General features: G+C 34.5%; 1 protein-coding gene across 12 annotated transcripts in view; it reads left to right on the top strand.

Annotated features, from left to right (window-relative positions):
- LOC105214797 (collagen alpha-2(IX) chain) overlaps positions 1 to 18328 on the top strand; it is a 409572-nt gene that overhangs the window by 32118 nt on the left and 359126 nt on the right. For 9 of the 12 annotated variants that reach the window (XM_054230413.1, XM_054230421.1, XM_054230419.1 and 6 more), the window contains exons 3-4: positions 10737 to 10907; positions 14360 to 14771. In XM_054230413.1, the coding sequence (XP_054086388.1) occupies positions 14752 to 14771 (20 nt within the window). In that variant the 5' untranslated portion in view covers positions 10737 to 10907; positions 14360 to 14751. Of the gene's footprint in view, positions 1 to 10736; positions 11010 to 14359; positions 14772 to 18328 lie in introns of all 12 variants that reach the window. The other 3 variants (XM_054230415.1, XM_054230414.1, XM_054230416.1) reach the window with 3 other exon arrangements.

The following is an 18328-nucleotide window of genomic DNA, read 5'->3' as shown; positions in this document are numbered from 1 at the left end:
TAATTTAATAATTTTAAAACAGGCTGGTAACCCTGCCATCCCTTTAGTGTGACATAAACTGTATAAAAAGGTGGCAACCTTCTACATATTTGTATTTTTCCCCATTTGAATTATCAAAAAACAAAATAATATTCAAAACGTGTTAGTCTTATTTAAAAAAACGAGGTTGACAACTGTAATTTTCCGAAAGCTGGCAGCCTTGTGTAAAAATAATTGCGGGTTTCAGTCTATGGATCCTAACCCAGTGCTGTTAACTTAGGTTAGGTTAAGGGGTAGATCTCCGCAGACAGATTCGACTGTCCATTATAACACACGGAAAATTCCTAACGGATCACTAAGACCCTTATGATACGACAAAGCGCTTGGACTCTATAATAAAGTTCTTAAGTTGGCTATTCCAGTCACTTCCCTGGGTTCGCCGAAGATATGCCTACCGATGTGCTTTAACGTAAGTCTGGCGAATGCTGGACATTTAAGGAGGAAGTGCTTGGATGATTCCTCTTCGCCTTCCCCCAAACAGCCTTGGCAACTAGCGTCTGACTGTATCCCCAGCATCACCGCGTGTGTGCCTATTGGGCAATGACCAGTAAGTATTTCAATGATCGCGGAGAGCCTTACTGAACGACAGTAGCTACAAAGACCGATTTCGATTCATTGTGTGCCAGAAAGACCTCACAACTGCGCGGGTGTTGGTTGTTCTCCAGCGCTTGGCGAGCTCACTCAAAGACAGTGTGTCCATCGCTATGGTGCAAGTGGACCATGGACTGCCCACACTTTATAGTTTTTAGCGATTCCGCGATGAGCGGGTAACCACAAAAGTCGAATTTAAAAGTAGTTCGAAGCTACTGGTAACGTTAGCTTAAAAAATATGAAATGATCCTCGATTTATTTGCAGTTAAGATCACAACTTTGGAATAATGCCCAACCATAATTTTATTAGAGTTAAAGAGTATACAACAATCTCCCACAAAGAATAAGTTGAGCTTTTACTGTAAAAATTCATATTTTTTAAATTTTTTTGTATTGAACATACAACAACAACAACTCTACAGGAATAAAATACCGTTAAGAAACGCTTTATGTCGCGATCATCCGCCATAAATGAGTTTTTCATAAGCTTGCAATGCACATGAGACCCAACAGACTATATTGATTGCAGCCGTGTCACTACAACAACAATAACACTCGCACTGACGTAATACATAAATATAGATGTACGTACGCATGTATGTCTGTCTGCGAAAGCGTGTAAATATGTGATTTAATTGCTTAAGCCTTCCAATTGACCATTAAATGGCTTACTTTAAGTTGAAAGCTGCTGTCAGCGAGCGAACAAAATTAAAAACTCATTATAGAGAATAAAAACAAAAAGTAATAAATAATAAATTACAATAACAACAACAACAACAAGTAAATAACCCAACGGGTGAGTTGCCAGCGCCTTATCAGTGTTTACATTTTTACATTTTACAGTTATGCGTGCAACCAACAAGTGTCAGCGTGCGTGCGCTGTTGTACTCATATATTTGTTGTTGTTGTTGTTGTTGTCATATGTAAATTTATATTAACCATATGTAAATGTTGTTTTTGTGCTTCTGTATGCTTGTGGTTATACACCATCACACTATTAAATAACACTTCAGTTGCTTAGCAGCTATGCGTTTAGCAATCTCTGGCTTTAATCTGCCACATTTTCAATGACCGGCCGGCGACCGTTGATTTCAATTAAGTCATTTCTATTTATTAATATGCAACACATTTCAACCGCATTATTTTGTTGTCTGCTCGATTTTATTGCTATTGATTTGTTTCTTTATTGCTAGCTCTATATATTTTTATTTTAGGCTGACGCCACTGTGACAATGAACTACTTGTTGTTAAACTGTTGTTGTCGCTGTCGCTGAAGTACTTGTCATATATTTAAATATGTAGATGCAGTTTAAATATATACATACATACATACATACATACATACATATATGAAAAATTAGTTTTTTAGTATTTTTAGTTGCATAGATATTTTTTGTTGTTTTTTTCTTTTTTTAGAAATTTCCGCTTGTGTGTAACAGAGTCAGTTTGCATAACTGGGTAAATGCACTCAAGTGAACTTTTATGACTGCCTTTGCACTTTAACGGTTTCACTGTTGCAATATTGGAAAATTATGGCAATAATATTATAATAATAATTACCATAGCAGAGAGTAGATACAACATAGGTAAAATAGATATATGTATATTAATATAAATATGTATAAACATTTATATGAAAACGAGTGAATTTCATTAGCACTTAACCTGTTGTATTAGTGGCACGAACTACAATAAATTGCATGAAAGTGACAAAAAAGTCAGTAGAAATAAATGTCGAGCTTCCGCTTAGCCATATATGTATATATGTACATACTTCTAATTAGTTTTCCTAACTTTCTAATACCGGAAATATTTAATTTATTTTTTTCAACGGAAGTTTGTTGGCAACTTTTGAAATTTCTAACAAAAATGATCAAAATTAATTTTATTGCTCAGCAATTAAATATTCAATTATAATCCGTTCATGTAATTGCCGTTCGTATTTTGTTGGAATCTGTTTCGAATGACATAACCTTGAAATCAGAGCATTCAAAATTCCGTTTGTTAATATTTTTTACAAAGAGCATAAAAATGCCGTGTTTGGATTATTCAACTTGAAAATTAATTGAAAAAATAAAAATAATTAAATAGTTGGCAACACTTTGAATAAATATTTTGAGCTGTAAGTATTTTTAAATCTTAGCTCTGATTCTGATATTGTAAAAATTTGATAAGTTATACGTTTTGTGGAATTAAATATTTTTTTTTTAAAGTTGGCAACACTCTTCGAAAAGATTTTCTAGTAAGCAAAATCGATTTTGATCTGGGAATTGGACCAAGCCAATCTTTTTTTCGAAAGATTGAGTCGTAATTTAAAAGTAATTATAATAATTTTTGGAAGTTAGCATCCAAATACGAATTTAACTCCGAATTTCGAAATTGAGCTTACACACTACACGACAAAATCGGATATTTTTTCTGCGTATTGGACCAAACCATTTTTTTTGGTAAGATTGAGCAGTTAAGCATAAAAGTAATTTTCCATTTTTTATTAGTTAGTCTCCAAATACGATTTTCGACTTCGAATTTCGAAATTGAGCTTACTGGAAACATCATTATTAATTAGAATACGTAAATTACCAAAAAAATTTATTCATGAACTTTTCATTTGGTTAAGCTTTTATGACAGATATTATAAGGCGTTAGTCAGATCTTCGAAAAAAAAATTTAGATAAAAAAAGATTAATTTTTATATATTTTTGAACATTGATTATTTTTGGTTTTAAAAGTACATACTGTTCACAATAAAGTTTTCGAAAAATATATTTTCGAAATTCGAATTTGAAGATTAACTTCGAAAAACGAAAAACTCATTTTTTTACTCATTAGTCATTCTCTTGAAAAAATTGGTTGAGTTCAATAGCCAGTTTCCTCCAATTTCGTTAGTTTGATACCCAAACATGGTATTTATTGATTTTATAAATTTATTTTACAAATGTTTTCAAAACAGGTCTCAGGAACAAGCCTCTGCACATTTTTTCTATCTTCTAAAATTGATTTAATTTTTATTTGAATTGCTGTGTTCCTTTAGCTTGAAAATACATTTTAAAAAGCCAGCGTAATATTTTCAAACAGGTGGCAACTTTTTTTCATCAAAAAAAATTATATATTTTGTTTTATTATTTAGTATTCCTTTTTTCAATTTTTTATTTTTTAATTTTTCATAACATAAAACATTTTATTTTTTTCTAAATATTCGCCGACTCAATCCACTGTGTGTTGCAAAGCAAATGTAACTTAATAAAATAACAACCAAAATTGCCGCAAAAATAATGAGAAGACACACAAGAACACGACAATTGCCTGCTACATCATTAAGCAGGTGCAATGAGTTTTTACACGCTGCCCTCCCCCTCTCTTATACAAACATACATATGTACGTGGCAGATGCGGCTACGCACGTCAACATGTGTGGCAGCAGCAGCATGCGAATTCGAGCCAAATTAGCGGTTGAAGCAACAAAAAGAAGACAAGGAAGAAACAATAAAAAAATGAAATGAAAAAGAAATTGGCAATAAGTCCAATAATGTCGCAGGATAATCATTTTTCCTATGCCACGGGCCAAGTGCATATGTTATTTTTAAGTAGAATGACAGCTAAACGTAGCCAACGCGTTTAAATATGTATGTGACAGTTACAAAAACAAATTTAGTATGTGTTTGTCAGACAAGCTGTGCACCCCAACTCACCTTTTAATCTCAACAATTCCTCAAAGTTTCCATTAGGGTACTACTCGCGTATATTTGCCGAGTCGCGAACGCACGTAAAGCACCAGCAGATATTTTTGCGACAAACAACAAATAAATTTTAGTTTTTTTCTCTCTTCTCGGGAAACCTGACAGCCGACAGTAAATGTGTCGGAAGAATAAACCCTCCTGGTTAGTAAGAAAATTAAGCTGACAATTTAGCGTAGAAAAATAAGCTCCGGCTGATGACGATAATGATGAGCATTATGTTTGCAATGCTGGTTAAGGTTAACGTGGCTGAAGTAATGGCCGGCGGCCAACAACATAATGCAACACATCGCTCAAATTCACACACACCAAACTTTCAAGTAGAGGTCCACTAAAAGTCATACACGCCGAGGGCTACGCAGCTACTAAGGTACTTAGGTACTTTCGAGAAGCTACCAAAGGCACATTACACCGACATACACATACATATGTCACATATTTGCGTATGTGGCACGTAGGCAAACAAAAAAAGCTCACGACACACAAATAAACCCACGCGTGCATGTACAGCGCAAGTACTTAAGCTACATATGACCCATATGTGTGTGTGTGAGTGTGTGCCGGCGGGTCTAAGTGTAGCTAAGTAGTAATTTGTGGCATTGCGCGTGGTTGTGACGAATGTTGTGCGGCGGCGGAGGTCCCATGGGAGCCGGCGCATTTTATGTGCGACAAAAATGTACTCCAATGGAGTGGGGCATTTTGTGAGGCCACTTTTGTGCCCCGCACTACTAGTATAACTGCGAAGAAAAGGAAAATAAAGTGCTGCGTGCGTTTCATACATATTTACTTATAGTATGTCGTTAGATCATTTGGGCTCAAGTTCATTTGCTAAAAGATTTGTATGACTCTAAAAAGATTACAACAACTGCCAAGGGAATATGAGTAGGCAAATTGTTGGCGTTGTCTAGAAATGGCTGGAAGTGGAGGGTAACTGCAGGTTGAGTGATCAATTGCGACATTTGTTTAATAATGTTAAAGGAAGTACCGTTATTATTTAGTATGTATTATTTAGTGCGGTGTTTTGACAGATTTGTTCGAATTCTTTGGAAGACTCGTTTTTTTGAAAAACGAAAACTCAAAACTTTAAACTAATATTTTTTGTGGAATTCTCGGAGCGGAGATTAGTCCTTCGGGGTTACATTTTAAAAACCTACTAGTTGTTTGTTCCAATCTCTATGGTAATGGTATGGTAATTTTTCCTAGTGGCTTGGCATGGCTATGATGTTGAATTTGAAAAAAGTGTAAATTTATAACTCCGTAAGCTTAACTCAGCTTAACGAGTCAAACGAGGTCAAATTAAGGGTTAGGTTAGGTTAAGGGGTAGATATCCGCAAATGCAGAAAATCTCACTTCGACAGATTCCATTGTGGCACCCGTAAAAACTCCTAACGGATCACTAAGTTCCTTATATTGCAACGAAATGCTTGGACTTAGTAATAAAGTTCTTAAGTCGGCTAATGTCGATTCCAGTCACTTCGCTGGGTTCGCAGAAAAAATGCCTACCGAGGTGCTTTAACCTAAGTCTGGCGAATGCTGGATGTTGAAGGAGGAAGTGCTTGGACGATTCATCTTCGCCTTCTCTCAAACAGATTTGGCAATGACCAGTAAGCACTCCAATGATCGCCGAAAGATGAGCCTTACTGAGCGACAGTAGATGCAAAGACCGTTTTCGATCCACAGTGGGCCTAAAGGACTTCGCTACTGCGCAGGTGCTGGACCTCTCCAGCGCTTGGCGAGCTCACTCAAAGACAGTTAAGGGTTAATTGAGGTCAAAGGGGTCACTTGAGGTCAAAGTAGGAATGAAGTGAGATCAAGCTAAAATTACGCGATTATGTTTTGGTTTCTCTACGTGGCTCTCTAACTATCTAGCACTGATTTATTATTACGCATTATTTTATTCACATCTCTTCAGCCTTTCATTACAGCTTCAGTTTCGAGAGAACAAGATTTGTAACAATATATTATTATTGAGATATATTTGATCAACACCTCTGATTTTCTGCAAAACAAAAATCAATCACAATATTTTTTTTCAAAAGTTACAAATATGAAGTTAGGCTTTTACTTTCACCAAAAAACACAATAATGCATAAATGTTTGCGCCATTATAGTGACAGGTAATGTTAGCAATGAAATATATGTAAGAATATTGTAGTATAAATATGAGCCATTTCAAAGCACATCCTCAATGCAGCACATACCATTGTTGCGTGCAACCAATAACGGAAGTTTCGTTGAAACTTCTTTCAATGGTTTGCTTAGCGATGTTTCCTGTGCTTTTATAGATAGAACACACGCGTTAATCAGTGGAGTGCCACAATCACACACATATGTAAAGGTATTTATATAGGCTTTGCTGTATGTATGTGTGGCTCTTAAACGCTTATGCGCAGGTAACGAAACAGGAAGCAGTTGACAATATCCTTAATGTGACAGTCACTTAGTTGTCGAGTGGCCTTACAAAATACGTACGGATTAAAGATATTAAGCGAACGGCAAGAAAGTGAAATAGCAACTACATGTATTTTATATATTATGAGGAATAAGAAAAGCAGAATCCAAGAATTTCATAAACTTAAACATGTTGCTTCGCCATTCTTGGCAGCTCAAATCTTGCTGTCAAGCGAAAATTGCACATTTCCACTTACATTGCTGTACTCGCAGATTTCCTAGGTTCTTGCACTTTTTAAATGCTGCTAAAGTGCTTGCGCTTTAACTTAATTGTCTCACACACACAGATAATTGATTCATTAAGCCTCGCTGCAGGCGTTGCAGCATATAAGATAATGCAGCCCTTTCTCCCGGAACTCGTCTTCGCTGTCGCTTTATTGCCTTCGCATGCTCATGTTGCTCCATTGAAGTTTTATTCTTTGTTGTTGTTTTTATTGTTCCTCTTCAACATCCTTTTGTAATGCAATGTTGACAACCTCGTTAGTAGCCTGACTGTTTATCGCCGTTGTCATTTGTGCCTTTTTGTATTGTAAATATGGGTGTAGGAAATCCATAAAAATGTATTATGTGGAGTTTCAGTGTAAGCTGCTCTATTTCAGAGACTTTAAGTTAATGTATATGGTTTATTTATTCCATAGACTATTTTATAATGTTATCTTAATTTTCTTGATTATTTTGAGTTCAAATTTTTTGATAAATTGTAGCTGTTGGTCTACAAATCTTTTTATAATTCTAAAATATATTTTTTAAATTTTTTTTCACAATAATCTAACCCTCTTTTTCAATGTTCATCAATATATGTGACCTCGTCTACGAAAAGGGAGCTAACGTGCGAAAACTAGTTTGGTTTTTTGGATTCTATCACGTGAAAAAGCATCTCATCTTCCATCCGAATCAACTAAAAAGTGAAAATTGATTTTTTGACACCTAAGCCCCCTTTCCGTAGACCAGGTCACACATGTACATATATATTAAGGTATATCCAAAATATAGCTTAGGAATTTGCGTTTTGTGGTATGATTTTGGACAATAACTAAGCAGTTTATCATTTTTTGTTTAACCGAATTTTGTGCGCTTGTCAGTTTTACGAGTTTGCCCACCTGTGAACTCCTCAGAGAGTCAAATTCGTCTTGTCGTTCTGATCATTTTGATATACATAAATATATTTAACTATTTTGTTATACTCTGCGTTATACTCTGGCTTGCCTACTTGGCAACTCTATTCTAGAGCAATTACAGTTTTCTACAGTTGAATCCCATATTTCAATACTTTTCCTATAATAATTACATACAATATTAAGTGATTAGAATATATTATTTTAATTTTAATTTTTATTATGGTGGTAATTATGGTTAAATATTTTTTTTGTTGAGAGGTTTTAAGTATACTTGGAAATTATTATTTTTAAAAGACTCCATTACATATTAAATATTTTATTTTGTATTTCTCATTTAAAATAAGATGGCAACACTTTTTAATATATTTAGAAATAATAATTTTAAAAAGACTCAGTTCAAGATCTAATATTTAATTTTTTCTTTTTAATTTTAAAAAAATATGGCAACTCTGATTAATTATTTTTTTATACAGAATATACAGAATTTCCCATTCAAAATTAATTCTTTTATTTGTTATTTCTCATTTAAAAATGATGGCAACTCTGGTTAAATTTTTTCTCAGAGGTTTTTAAATATATTTAGAAATAATAATTTTAAGAAAACTCAGTTCAAGATTTAATAATTTATTTTTAATTTTTAACAATATGGCAACTCTGATTAATTAAAGGGTGATTTTTTTGAGGTTAGGATTTTCATGCATTAGTATTTGACAGATCACGTGGGATTTCAGACATGGTGTCAAAGAGAAAGATGCTCAGTATGCTTTGACATTTCATCATGAATAGACTTACTAACGAGCAACGCTTGCAAATCATTGAATTTTATTACCAAAATCAGTGTTCGGTTCGAAATGTGTTTCGCGCTTTACGTCCGATTTATGGTCTACATAATCGACCAAGTGAGCAAACAATTAATGCGATTGTGACCAAGTTTCGCACTCAGTTTACTTTATTGGACATTAAACCAACCACACGAATGCGTACAGTGCGTACAGAAGAGAATATTGCGTCTGTTTCTGAGAGTGTGGCTGAAGACCGTGAAATGTCGATTCGTCGCCGTTCGCAGCAATTGGGTTTGTGTTATTCGACCACATGGAAGATTTTACGCAAAGATCTTGGTGTAAAACCGTATAAAATACAGCTCGTGCAAGAACTGAAGCCGAACGATCTGCCACAACGTCGAATTTTCAGTGAATGGGCCCTAGAAAAGTTGGCAGAAAATCCGCTTTTTTATCGACAAATTTTGTTCAGCGATGAGGCTCATTTCTGGTTGAATGGCTACGTAAATAAGCAAAATTGCCGCATTTGGGGTGAAGAGCAACCAGAAGCCGTTCAAGAACTGCCCATGCATCCCGAAAAATGCACTGTTTGGTGTGGTTTGTACGCTGGTGGAATCATTGGACCGTATTTTTTCAAAGATGCTGTTGGACGCAACGTTACGGTGAATGGCGATCGCTATCGTTCGATGCTAACAAACTTTTTGTTGCCAAAAATGGAAGAACTGAACTTGGTTGACATGTGGTTTCAACAAGATGGCGCTACATGCCACACAGCTCGCGATTCTATGGCCATTTTGAGGGAAAACTTCGGAGAACAATTCATCTCAAGAAATGGACCCGTAAGTTGGCCACCAAGATCATGCGATTTAACGCCTTTAGACTATTTTTTGTGGGGCTACGTCAAGTCTAAAGTCTACAGAAATAAGCCAGCAACTATTCCAGCTTTGGAAGACAACATTTCCGAAGAAATTCGGGCTATTCCGGCCGAAATGCTCGAAAAAGTTGCCCAAAATTGGACTTTCCGAATGGACCACCTAAGACGCAGCCGCGGTCAACATTTAAATGAAATTATCTTCAAAAAGTAAATGTCATGAACCAATCTAACGTTTCAAATAAAGAACCGATGAGATTTTGCAAATTTTATGCGTTTTTTTTTTAAAAAAAGTTATCAAGCTCTTAAAAAATCACCCTTTATTTTTTTATTGAGAGGTTTTAAAATATACGTAGCAATAATAATAAAAAAACCAATTTCATATTAAATATTTTATTTTTTTATATCTCTTATAAAAAGATGGCCACTCTGGTCTGGTTTTTTCTTCAGAGTTTTTTTAATATATTTAGAAATAACGTGTGATTCACTATTAATTCATTATTTAGATTTTAAGCTAATTTTGTTTTGCAGCTGGGTGGCAACTCTTTCAAAACTATTCAGGCTGCATCATAACACTCTTAAAGTTTTTTCTTCGAAATTTTGTTTAAGTGACTCTTGGAGGGCTATATAACTACATACACATGCACATATGTATATAGACAATTCAAATTCATTTATTCCGAAGATTGATTTCCCAAAAATACTCAAAATTGCTTCTAAATTTGAAGTAAAACGCAACAAAGCTTACGTCCACAAATGTATTTACAAAAGCAAATTTAAAGCTACGAAAATAAATTTGCTTTTCCATAGCTCAAGGCAGCATAAGCTTTTGCTTATCTGCTATAGCAAACGCGCACACACACACACGTAAATAGAAAAAAACTGAAACTTCAATCAACATACACTATTCAGCAATATTTAAGCAACACATTACCAAGCATCTAAAACATATTTCCTACCAAGATTTATTACAGTTTTCACATTTTGCAATTCATGTGTGTGTATTTTTTTTTGTATTTGTTGTATTTCTATTTTGTAAATATACTCGCATATGTTTATTATAAGGTTTTTCGAAAATTTTCGATAAAACCAATGAAATCAATATTTACCAATAAAATATTCAATTGCAAATCCCTTTTTAATCTATTTTCAGCATACAACAACAACGACAGCAATAACTACGAGCGAATATCATAGCGATGAATAAGCATGTCTTGTGAATGGATTGCCGGCGCACACACACATATGTATGTATGCGGGTGTATGTGTTGTTGAATAAATCGAAAGCCATTGAAAGCTGTTAAAAACCAGATAACTTTTAACAGTAAGTCTACACCAAAGGCAGCCGTATGCACAAATATCAGAATTCACTCATATTATGTATTATGGACTTGACAACAATATTAGCAAAGTGATTTCATTGTGTGTGAGTGCCAAGTATCAGTGGAATATATGAGAATGTGATGAAAAATAAAATATATATTGCATGTGCTGTGAGTGAGTGTTGGTGAAAAATATGCGTTACATAAATATTTTAATGTCATCAAATATGCAACCAACACACACATATATATATATAGATACATATACATATGTATACCTGGAATAAATCCTTTGCTTGACTATCCAACTACTGGCGTTAAGCTAAACTAGGCAGTTTAAATATATATAAGTGCGTATGGGCTAGTGAAATAAAGTGATATTAGCTAGTGAATAAGTGCGTAAGGGGCTTTGGGTACATACCGCATACACATACATACACTCATGGACACTCACAAACACTCATACGAGGGCTGATATATATATTTCTGGTCTAATAATGAAAATGGGAATATTTATCAACGAAAATGGTTTTATTGTTTTTCAAAATATTCTCCATCAAGATTTATACACTTTTGCATGCGCTCAAACCAATTTTCGAAGCACTTTTTTTGAGCCTTTTTTGAGCGATTGTCAAATTGTGCGGGATCCAACGAGAACAAACCTTTGTTACGGCCAGGTGTTCATGCAATATCGAATGTATGCTGGTGGGAGAAATGCATAGGCATGCCTCTATCTGCAGGTATGTTACATGACGGTCTTGCATTATCAGTTCAAGTACGGCATCGATGTTTTCTGGCACAACGGCTGTTTTTGGACGACCTTCACGGAATTCGTCTTTGAGCGAGCGTCGGCCACGTTTGAATTCGTTGTACCAGTTTTTCACAGTGCTATAGGATGGTGCCTCATAGCCATACCAAGATTTTAGTTCATCGATGCCCTCTTGTCGCGATAATCCACGTCGAAAGTTGTGAAAAATGATCTCACGAAAATGTTCACGAGTTAATTTCATTTTTTGGCCGAGATGATTTTTTTAATTCCCTGGAAATAAAACAATTCACGATTAAATGACAAAACGTTCTGAGTGATGTTATGCTAAAAAATATCAAACTTTCCAATGGAAATGTCAAATTGCACCTGGCAACACTTAGTGCTGCCTAGGCCAGAAATATATATAGAAGCCCTCGTAGCGACAAAGTGGCGGTTGAGCACATGTGTAGCAATGCAAAAATGATTAATGAGCTATAGGCCTAATGCGCCGTAAATCAAAAGAAAAAGGGGAGAAAACTTTAAACCTTAAAATGGCATTCAGCGCGTCGTGCCAACTAAACAGACAGCGCAGAGGTTGGGGGCGTATGAGTAACGCTTAAAAAGCGTAGGCTTTAGATTAAGCTGTGCGGCCGGCGTTTTAATAGATACATATGCTATATGTTATGGAGTATTTGTAGTTGTTGTAAAAGTGCGCTTATCGGTTTTAATTTGGGCAATTGTTAGCGCATGTGTTCCATACATAGTGAATCATATGGTTTGCAAGTGCTGCTTGATAATAAGTTTATAAAATTTTTGCGCTAGAAAATTATTAAAATATGCTGAGGCTGTGATAAGGAACTAGTGTGCGGAGATTAATTCTAAATTATTGTTTTTATATTTTATATGATAATAAATTTTAACAAATTTGTGAAATTATTAGCTTCCAACTTACATATGCCCGAAATTAAATTTCTATGTCGCTAAATTATAACCTTAAAAATACCTTCAAAATTTGTTTGAAAATTTTCGAAAATATTTATTAAATATTTTTCACAAAAATTAAAAAAAATTGTCAATTTCAGTATTTTGTTCTAAAAAAGTGATTGCCATTTTGATTTAGAAAAGACTTACTCCGAAAAAAATTGACTCTTTCAAAACCACATGTCTAAAAAAGACCATGTATAAAGGATCTTGTACTCAATAGTATCTATATAATGATATTAGATCATTCGTTTTAACTTGATCTCTTCGACATTTCGGTATGATCGATAATTTGGTTTCAATTTGATTATTGAAAACCGGACGAAGGCATATTTTATAAAGTCTCATTAATTATATAATTATAATTGAACAATCAAATATTTCAACAGAAGAAAAGTCAAATATCTTCGCTCTGAAGCTAATATTTAATATCGTACCCAGCTCATGTATAGTATATGTAGCAACATAACCTCGAAAGCAAACGAATATCTTGCCTGGGCGCTTGCTTGCTTGAAGCTAGGTACATATCTGAACTTATGTTGTAAGCTAATAGTGTTTTTACGTAGCTAAATTAATTGATCAATTACAATTTTTATTGATAAACCCTTTTTTGCCGTTTACACTGCCGGCTACCCGATAACCGATTATTAATTTTTTGTTTTTGCTTTTCATAAGAAGTTGCTAAGTTTCATCAGCTGATTGATATTTTTAGCAGCGACATCTACCGTATCTTTTTTGTATCAAAACTTATCTTAAAAATTCGCGTTGCATTTAATTTTCAAGTCGATTGGAATTCAATCAAAAAATTAATGTAGATTTTTATTTTGTATGATAATTGATCAATTAGTTCCTGTGTAAAACGGCTATAAGAAAAATAAACACGACTATATTATAACAGGTCTAGTAAGAGAACATACATTATTTAGCAAATAATTTGAAAGTCGATCGAAATTTATGGTCGATCCCAGCAGGGGTCTACTTTTAGGTAATTTTGTTAAAGTCAAGCGCACAAAGAACTTTTGTCTCAATTGTAAATTTTATAAAGGTTTCCTCAATATATGAAATTAATTAAAGCATAAAATAAATTCTGAGTAAAAATTTCACAAGCTTCACCAAACACTTGAAGCTCATACCCAATTCTAATTAATTTTCCAAGCAATTTAACAATTTTGTATACAAACACACACTCACACATATATATGAAGAGAGAGAGCTTAGCAGCTGCGCGCAATTAATTGAAAACAAAGCCATTTGAAAAGCACAATACGTGACACCTATACTCGTAGTGGGTGATTTATCGAAATTGATTTGGTCGATTTTCAATTTCGGTAGACAAACAAAAGAGTTAAATGTCAAAAAAAATCACTTTAAAAAAATTACAAAAAATAATAAATAAAAGGCATTAAAACCAATAAATCGCACAAAAATTTTAAAATAAATAAAAATATTTAACTAAACCAGTTGAAATACAAATAAATTGGACTTCAATCATTTGACTACTTTGATGAAAAGCCACAAATTTAAAAGGCAAAATAATGGAAAAGCACTTATGTTGCATGTGGCAATGTTATAAATGCCAAATAAACGAAATAATCGAAAATTGCACAATAATTCCGCTATAAATAAACAACAAACATATGTATCTAAATATTTTGCAACACATTGTAGCAAGTACATACATACATATATATAAAAACAAATCCAAATACATGTGTGCCTTTGCAGGTAATCGTAAGCGTCCGTGTGTGAAAACAAATAGTGGCCAGCAACACCTGGTTGCAAACAATTTGCATTAGCATATACCGAATAGTGTTAAAACAACAATAGCAATAAAATAAAATAACAACAACAAAAATAACAACAACAATTATAAGAAAATTGCGAAAAACCAACAGTGCGCCGCAATTTGCAGTTGTGCAATTGATATCACTGTGATGCCAATTAGTCAGATTGCCAGCTACTAAACTGCTCGGTGTCTGACTTACAGCCTCTGTGCAATACCTGTAAATACCAACCGCACCGACAATATACGCATTGAAAAGCTTAACTACATAAGATACAACGGCACAAGATACAACGAGACTGGCTGAATTGCAGAAAAAAACACTAAATTGAGTATGGCTAGCCCAGCAAAACGGTGAGTACAGGAAATGCACTAAAATTAGTCGAAGATATGTATGTACATATGTATATTGGTTAATTGTTATAGCTTTAAATTTATTTCATAATTACATTTGCAAGCTTTAAAAATCATTCATTGAAAAAAAGTTAATCCAAAACAACTCATTTTAAATCAACATCATTAATAAGTCAACTAATATGTGGTTTCTCAACAGACTATTGAGAAATCTCAATAGTTATTCAAAAGTAATCGTTTTCTTTGATCAAAATGTTTTCTAATTAAATGTAAGAAGCTTCGACATTTCTAAAATAACTTATTTAACACAAAATGTTTTCTTACTATGAAATGAAAATTTAACTGCTGGTTAAGAGTACTTAAAAAATGTCTACTCCATTTGTAATAAGTTCTGGATTCTGTAAACTCAATTTTGACAAGTTTCGGAATTTGAAATTGAGATTGGTAGAGATGAGATGAGATAATTCCATATTCTCACTTGTTTCTTACCAAAGGTAGAAGTCTATTGGTCTGTCCACCATCACCACTACCCCAAAATAATTCTGTGGTAGCCCTGTATTGGTGATGTGCTTGACTATCCTGCGATATTCATTTACCCTCCACTTCTTCAAACACGATTTGAAGGAGCAGAATGGCCTTAAGTAGCTTACGGGAACGTTCTAGTTACGTAAACTATAGTTTCTTTCCACAAAATGTCTCGCTCATATTCTTGTAATAAATTTTCTAGTATGTATGTATGTGAAAATCCTTTAGTCGGTTATAGCCGAATCGATGATAGCGCGCCACTCCTCTCTTTCCGTCGCAGTTCGGCGCCAGTTAGAGATCCCAAGTGTAACCAGGTCGCTCTCCACCTGGTCCCTTCAACGGTGTGGAGGCCTTCACTTCCTCGGCTTCCTCCGGCGGATACTGCATCGAACACTTTCAGAGCTGGAGTGTTTTCGTCCATTCGGACAACATGACCTAGCCAGCGTAGCCACTGTCTTTTTATTCGCTGTTCTATGTCAAGGTAGTCGTATAACTCGTACAGCTCATCGTTCAATCGTCTGCGGTAGTCGCCGTTGCCAAAATCCTGAAGATCTTGCGCAAAATTTTCCTCTCGAAAACTCCTAGTGTTGTCGCATCTGATGTTGACATCGTCCACGCTTCTCCACCATAAATCAGGACGGGAATGTTAAGCGACTTGTTGAGTTGGATTTTGGTTCGGCGAGAGAGGACTTTACTTTTCAATTGCCTACTCAGTCCAAAGTGGCATTCTAGTAGTAACCTCGATTTCTAGAAGTAACCTACAATTCGATCTTTATAGAACTGATAATCATTTAATAAGAGGTTTCTTTGAGTACATTAGGAGTCAGCAATTCTAAATCGACCCTATGGACTCGTTAAAATAGCCGATTTTATGTCACTAGACCACTTTACAAGCATTATCTTATTATTGGGAGTGTTATATTGGCGCTCGGTTACAAGAGAATGAGGTTAGGAACGTGCTGTAGTAATGCTAAAACTGTAATAATTCTAAATTACTACATACATACCTATTGGTAAGACTCTATTTGCTTAACACCACTCCAACTCTATCTCAAATGTAAACTATTTATTTTAATTTAAGAATTCGCCAAGTCATTTTCTTATTTATCAATCACATTAACTACTTCATACTCCTTCAGTACTACAAACGCTATTTCGCCTTTCAAAACACACCTAAAAATACGCTGAATTTATCATTGACGCTATTAGTATTGAAAATCGAGTGTCAACAGTGCAATCGAAACTTTTTCCTTTTTTGCAAATAGCTCTAATTTTATTGCTTTTTAGCGAGTTTATTGCTTTAACGATTTTGCTTATCATTCTTCGTCTTGTATTCGGTGTACAATGTGGAAATGCGAGAAGTTTTGCAAGCGCAATTTTTTAATAAAAACTTTTAAGAAAGACATACATATGTATTTGTGAGAAATCTATTTGTTATTCGTATTCCTGCACGCATTTATGCTTGCACTTCCAGAAATATACGTGCTTAAATACATATTTCTGCATATTAAAATCGATCGTTTTACTCACGCTGACCCAGCATACAAACAAATATAACCCTCGAACTGTATTGATTGACTTGAAGTGGCAACACTTCAGACAAGACCTTATTTGCTTGAAGTTCACTGAAGTGCTCTTTGAGAATTTCAACAGTTTTCGCCGGAAATTCACTTTAATTTTTTTCCAACGTTTAGTAGTGTGTCTCATGTAGTGTGGATGGCGGTTATCGAGGGAAGCTTTATTGATACATGACATGAATTAAGCGTATAATTTACATAAGAACATTAAGTTCAATTTGAGTGCTATATTAGGCCGCATAATTGTTGAGAGTACTTCAAGTTAATAAATATCAAGGTCGAAGCTCTCAAGAAGAGTGTAAAATTCTAGGAAACAATTGTGGAGAAAATTAAGCAAAAATTTAATGAATTTTGAACCTACGAGTTTTACAGGAAAATTTAGCTAAATCAGTTAGAAGAAAGAATATTATTGATTAAGCTTTCACAAAAGCTTTCGCTCGAACAATTTCAGTTCAGTTTATGTAATGAAAACTGTAATTTGTTTCTTACTTACGAGTTTCAGATGAAAATATTGTCGAATAAATTACATGAACAAAAATTATTGATTAAGCTTTCATAAAAGTTTTCGCTCGAACAATCCTGAGTTAAGTTTCAGTAGAGCTTTCATTATTTAAGATGTTTTTTTTTCGGAAAAAAGTTGAGATCGTAACGATCTAACCATTGTATAGTCAGTACTGTGCATACTGGACCACGAGCTTAACTGAATTACCCCTTAAAAGTCCATTTGGTGACGTTTAACTGCGAAACGTTCTGTTGACTCTGAGACCAACTTTTAGCGATAAAAGTGATCTCTATTGATATTTCTTTCTTGAAAACTAAACAAAAAGCATTGCTCTCGCATTTAAATTTCATACTATCCTTTCATCTGTCTACTACTCTTCGAAAAGGCCACTTAAATTCTCCATAACCACACATTTGTTACAATTTAGACATGCTATGCAGAATTAGTTAAAGCATTTCAGCATAGTTATCGATGTAATCGCATTCTAACGGCATCGCAGACGCGCCGACACACACCACAACAACAACAACAAAAGTAACGATTAGCGATTAGCATTCAAATGATTGTGTTTCTATTGTCAGTGAGCGAAATTCAACAAACGACGCTTTGAAACGCACCAACAAATGCATAACCCACGCGCAGCACAGAAGCTTTCATCGTTTTTCTCACTTTGTTGATGGGAGCTTAAGTCGAAATTAGCATTTAAAGTGGTTAGCGGCTTTTTGCCAGTTTATTCTCTTAGTTGCATTTCGTTCGTTTGGCCAACGCGTTTTCGTTTTGTTTTTGTTGTTTTTCCTGTGGCTCCGCGGCTGAAGTGGCAGCCAAAATTAGTTGCGCTTTGGTTCGAACACTTGTTTTTTTGGCGCACAAAATTCATTTTTACTGCTCACAATGGTGGCGCGGCAAAGTTTGAGTAGCCATTATTGGAATTTAAGTGTTGCCAAGAATTGCTA

Source organism: Zeugodacus cucurbitae, chromosome 4 (assembly GCF_028554725.1).
Source record: "Zeugodacus cucurbitae isolate PBARC_wt_2022May chromosome 4, idZeuCucr1.2, whole genome shotgun sequence".
Taxonomy (NCBI): domain Eukaryota; kingdom Metazoa; phylum Arthropoda; class Insecta; order Diptera; family Tephritidae; genus Zeugodacus; species Zeugodacus cucurbitae.
The sequence above is the reverse complement of the archived record's forward strand: the minus strand, read 5'-3'. Positions and strand labels throughout refer to the sequence as shown.